General features: G+C 46.0%; 1 protein-coding gene across 2 annotated transcripts in view; it reads right to left on the reverse strand.

Annotated features, from left to right (window-relative positions):
- adarb2 (adenosine deaminase RNA specific B2 (inactive)) overlaps positions 1-4,748 on the reverse strand; it is an 80,980-nt gene extending 76,232 nt beyond the window's left edge. For both annotated transcript variants that reach the window (XM_034862182.1, XM_034862181.1), the window contains exons 1-2: positions 4,625-4,748; positions 2,787-3,739 (exon numbers count right to left, since the gene is read on the reverse strand). In XM_034862182.1, the coding sequence (XP_034718073.1) occupies positions 2,787-3,739; positions 4,625-4,700 (1,029 nt within the window). In that variant the 5' untranslated portion in view covers positions 4,701-4,748. The remainder of the gene's footprint in view (positions 1-2,786; positions 3,740-4,624) is intronic.
- Positions 4,749-5,946: the final 1,198 nt, after the last annotated feature.

Consider the following 5,946-nt stretch of genomic DNA (forward strand, 5'->3'; position numbering starts at 1 on the left):
ACTGTATCTGAAGTCTCTTTTATATAGACCTTAGTGGTCCCCTAATACTGTATCTGAAGTCTCTTTCCCAAAACTCAGCTTGGTGCAGAATTCTAGCCACTAGAGCCAGTCCCACAACAAACTTTCCTTACTATGTGCCATTTCTGTGTCTGTAGCTTTAAACGCTTAACGATAACGATTAAATGATTAAGGAAGAGAGCGGGGGGTTAAGGTGGAGGCTGGGGGTGTGGCCTTGAGCACATGCCACATTGCTTGTTTGAAAGCCATGATGTTTCTTTACTCATGGGTGGGCCAAATTTTAGGGGTGGACAAAACAGAGAAAGGGGAAATAACCTTGCCCCTTATGACATCATTAAAGCCCATCTAAGCTCTCATTTTCTAAAAGGCAGAGTAGGATACCCAGAGCTCGGTTTACACCTTTCACCATTTCTAACCACTGGGGGACAATAGGCAGGCTGAAGGAACGCATAGTAATACTAATAAACCTCATAAAGTCACATTTTCATGCCATGGGCCCTTTAAAGCCCTGGATATAACACTTTTTTCCAGTACTGCATGGAACTAAAAAATAAACCCATAAAAATGATTCACCTACTGTCAATACAAGAGAAAAACAATAGTGTCGTGTGAATAACAAATTTTGACAAAAATGTCAGATAGAACCTTAAAATTCTAAGTTCAGGAAATGAGCTGATACTATAACACTGTGAAGGCCAACAGCAAAGCTTCATCCTGCAACAGGTACAGCCAGAGGGAATTGTGGGATTTGAGAACAGAGTAAGACAGCACACATCATTTGGCATAGCACTACAACATTTTGCATTACCCACAAGCTACGGCTGGCAAGCAGACCACATTACGCCTCACATCTGGCGGATAGTCAACCACCGGCGTTGCCAGGACGATTGGCTCGCATGTAAACATAAAGAGAGTCTTTGTGAGCTGGAGGGTTTGGCATTACCATTAAGCATCGGTTCAGACATGTAACACATCACGCACACAAACACATGGCTGGTCACGTGTTTATTCACACATGCATACATGCATATTTAATGTGCGATTTCTTTTTGAGCCTGGCAAACAGCACGGCTGACTTTCAAGAAATTCCACAAGCGAGTGCTTTCTGGAACTAAACGGGTGCGGAAAATCCTCTTAAAATCCTTTTAGACACCGTGGCAGCAGGGAGAAGAGGAAAAAAAAGTTTCTCCCAGGCAAACGTGCGGGTTTTTGGGTTGATGTTGTGCCCTGGGGAAGGACGCTCGCGCCAGTTTATTTCGTCAAGGTTGGAAAAGGATGTTAATACGACACGTACCCTACAGGATGCGCAGAAGTACAATATAGTGGTGTGTGACGACAGAAGGACTTTAGGGAAAGGACACTTTGGATGTGTTTGCATGGGCTTATTCTTTTCATTCAAGACTTCAAGAGTCCAATCCTTTTGTGTTGTATTAGGACAGTAGAGGGGGAATTTACTGTTCCATTTGCGGCTGCTAATCAGTCCCTCCAGAGAAACGCGATTATGTGATCGCAGGATTCAAAGCTTAATCAGCCAAAGTCTGCATATTTATAATAAGCCGCACTTTCGCTGCATAAATAACCGATTTCTGCTCAAAATAATGCGGGCTTGCATGATTTCCTGATCCCCGCATTTCTGTTGCGAAAAAGTCACATATATCTTAGAAAGTTGCGTTTACGTCAAATAACAGCAGCCATTTCCCCCTGTTGCCATGGGAACATTATGCAGTGACTTTATTACGCGACAAAACAAACAGTCTTTTTTTCATCAAACCTCAGTTTTTGCTAGTTCCACCAATTTCATTGCATAAATATTCCGCCTATTGCATCGCATTTTTTAAGAAAACTAGCTGCATGATCAAGGATTTTTGTCCAAAACAATCACAAAAACTATTTTTGTGGAAGGACTTGCTAATATGCCAGTGACTTGGACAGCTTGGATATTAGCTATTTCTACTAAAATCAGTGTGACTATCTAGTGAGGGCAGTTTTACTTTGGATGAAATTCTTCAGCTGAATTGAAATTTGAAATGGCTGTCAACAAGTGGCAGCCGATCCAGCCACTATGTCTTTAGGCTCTCCAATTTCCTCAAGTTTCCCTAGAACTAGTTTCCTGGCTCTGATTGCTATTTACATATTTGGGTAAATGAGCATGGGATTGGACTCGGTGGTTTGTTTGTCGATTTGCTCTTTGCTTTTCCATCTCCTTTGGGCAACAGATTGAATTAATGTTTGTAGACACTGTGATGCCACACATGAGGAAACAGGAGATTTTGCAAAATTACAAAACTCTCCCAATTACAGCTCGGCAAACACGCGAGACTCAAAAAACTCATTTGAGCGGCGATGCAGATTTCTCGTGTGTCAGTGGCACAAGGACAATGATTAGCTGCATTTACATGCTTTTCTATTTAAATAGACCAACAAACAGATATAGTTTACCCGAGGCACAGGCTTTGCAGCTTTGCAGAGTGCAGAATGATCTCTGCTTTGCAGAGTGATCTGTATTTTTGCTATGTGAACTACTTTTTGACACAAGCTAAATGTAAGCTTGCTTACAAATATCTTCGCTCAGCGCTACCACCATTTCTCCTCCCATCCCTGCTCGTTTTTAGCTCCTATCTCCTTTTCCTCCTTAATTACTTGTTGGAGGATGTTTGGCTTTTCGCTGCACGCCTGCTGTTTTGGTCATTACAGGCCCCTGTAGGAAGTGGGGTAGCTGCCAAAGAAGCTAAGCAGAAGGCAGGTGCCCGGGATGTGTCAGTACTCACCTGGGGTAAATGAGGACAGCCGTTCCTGCTGGCTTTGAGGCCTGTCCTCCCCTCGGGGGCTGTCCTGATGTTGAAGAGAGCCTGAAGGGCACACTGGGCCGCCTGGGTCTTGGCCAACTTCTTGCTGCGACCAGAGCCCTCAAATATCTGCCCGTCCACGCGCACCGCCATCACAAAGCTACGCAGCCGCCGGCCTTCAGCTCGCTCTGAGAGGCAGGCGTAGCGAAGACCCGGCCGGAGCTCATTGAGCAACGCCACGGGGCTCTTGGCGGCCTCTGGCTCCGGAACAATCCCACCTAGCCTCTGTTGAGCCTGCACCATCAGGTCCAAGGTATGGCGAAGCAACCGTCCATGTCTCAGCAGCTCACTCGACAGTAGGTCGCTCTCTGCCGCTGCGTTGCAGAGCGAGAGGCCATCGGAGCACGGCGAGGACTCAAATTCCTTGAAGAGGGTGTCAGGGAAGTCCGCCTGATCCGAGGTGAAGTCAGCCGAAGGGTTTGAGATGTTCCCCATGGCCAGGTGGGCCTGAGGAGCGTTGGGGAACTGGACAAAGGACTTGAGCGCCAGCTCGGCGGCCCTCATCTTCGCTTTCTTCTTTGTGGGACCCGTGCCCTCGAAGGTCAGCCCGTTCACCTCCACAGCGATGGAGAAGACAGGAGCGTGGACAGGGCCCGTCTGAGACACCATGCGGTACTGCAGGCCCGGCCGGAGCTCGTTCAGCTGCACCAACGCATTCTTCGGTGCTTCCGACCAGGACAGTTTCTTATAGATCAGGCGGAGCTGACACAAGTGGCCGTTGTTGTCCTCCTCCAGCGGCCGTTTCCTCTTCAGACCGGAGCTGCCACTTCTCGCAGAGTCGGAGCAGAAAAGCGACTGGCACTCTGCAGACCCAATGGAGCGATCCTCTAGGTTACCAATGTTACGGTTTTCCTTTACCTCAGCACTGCTGGTACCTGCAATAAGAAAAGCAAAAAACAGTAACAAAGTAAAACGTCAAAGTGAGAAAAAATAGAGAGAATTGTGTGACACATGGCTGAACAAAATGAATCAAGGAAAGTCTCCTCCACTGAGCCACTTGATACACAATGAAATGGTAATGAGCAAATCTACAATCAACTCCCTGAGCCGAGCCCACTTCATACCATACAGGGCTCTGTCATATCTAAATGTTTAAAAATACAAATCCCCTTAAAAATTGCAAGGTTTTCTGCCAAATCATTCTGTAATCTGCCTCCAAAATTGGTTATGAATCTGTGTCGTAAGAGGGAAACATTGGCCCCTGTGGCCAATGCGAAGAATCAATCCTATTTAGAATGGGGGTGGGGATCACATCAAGCGACAGACATTCCAAGAAAGGATGAAATGTCTGTAGCCTGCTTTATTTCACACTTCTATCTTCTTTGAGAGCAAAGTCTGAACAGCTGTGATACGCTCTTCAGACCTAGTTACGGGGAAGTGGTGGCATATTGCATCTCTGATGGGAAATGAACAAAAATAGCGTGTTCAGATCTTTCCACAAGAATGTTAATGGTGGGATGGGAGTCTGGGATTAAGCACTGGCATTCACTGGTGGGCTGAGGCAGATTGTACATGATAGTGTGTGCAGGCTATCTAATGACTTATTTATCACAAACACTCAAATCGAATATTCCATAGCTCAATTTTATGAGATAATACAGATTTTAACACACAAGCTGACACCCGTGCGTAATCAAATAGCCCATTTGCCAAATAATTAATTATGTGGGTGACAGATAGATCATTTCCATATTAGGCCTGCCTCTGAGGGAGTTAGCGCAGCGTGCCGGCAGAGAGAAAGAAAAGAAGCAGCTGCTTACTTAAACTGTCCTCGTCCTCTGTGCTGCTGGTCCCAGGGCTTATGTACTTGAAGGGAGCGATCAATGCTGACAGCATACTGACTTTCTCTGGAGGAGAGACAAGAGACACGCAGAGTCAACAAGAGGGCAGAGCGGCAGAGATGTTTTGATAGTTTTATCGATTAAAGGCACGGATCAGCGTCGGCCCAACACGGGGGCAGACATGGAACATAAGTGAGCGGGAGTATGCACACAAGACCGGTTCTCTGTCGCCCACGCATGGACCACAATGCATACGGTATATGTCCACATCAGGAAGCACAAACCTATACACACACATGCACTGCACACATTTGGACAAGATTTAGAACTCCTCAATTTCAAAAATCTAAGAAAAGAAATGAAGTGAAATACAGTAACGTAACGCCAAGTTTGTCCATACAAGTGTTCATTCACAAACTCTCTTAAAAGGTCCCATGGGAATATGCATTCCCCCAGCCTGCCTATGGTCCCCCAGTGGCTAGAAATGGTGATAGGTGTAACCCGAGCCCTGGGTATCCTGCTCTGCCTTTGAGAAAATTAAAGCTAAGATGGGCCGATCTGAAATCTTTACCCTTATGAGGTCATAATGGGCAAGGTTACCTCCCCTTTCTTTGCTTTGCCCACCCAGATAAACATGAGACAGAGACATCATGGCTTTCAAATGAGCAAAGTGGCAGTTGGTCAAGGCCACACCCCCATCCTCCATCTTGCCCCCCCTCTACACTCCTCAAAAGCTATAGCTGTATAATTTTGGGAAAGAGACTTTAGATACAGTATTAGGGGACCACTAAGGTCTATATAAAAGAGACTTCAGATACAGTATTAGGGGACCACTAAGGTCTATATAAAAGAGACTTTAGATACAGTATTAGGTGACCACTAAGGTCTATTTAAAAGCATACAAAGAGCACAATGTCAGGGAACTTTAACTGGACAAACTAGTTGTAGATCACTTGTTTCCACCTGGTGGATATCAACTGTTCATGGGGAGGTGGACGCTAGTGAGATGCCCCTATACGGGCCACATGAGGCGGCCTGTTCTGTTCAGTTTTATTCAAAGAAATCTTAACAAAGAGTAAGTAGAGATCCCACCATCCGCGAAGCCAAACAGGATCAGGTGGTTCTGGTCTCTTTGCTTGCACAGCACCCATCTTCTAACTCGGCCTTCATTTTGATCTTAACTACGCATCGGTAAAGTTTCATCACTGCTCCAGCCAGCCAACGTCCTACCCCCTACTTCGGACATCCTTGCTCGGACCTAGGGCCGCACATATAATTGAATGTTAATCGCGATTTTGGCT

Source organism: Etheostoma cragini, chromosome 22 (assembly GCF_013103735.1).
Source record: "Etheostoma cragini isolate CJK2018 chromosome 22, CSU_Ecrag_1.0, whole genome shotgun sequence".
Lineage (NCBI taxonomy): Eukaryota > Metazoa > Chordata > Actinopteri > Perciformes > Percidae > Etheostoma > Etheostoma cragini.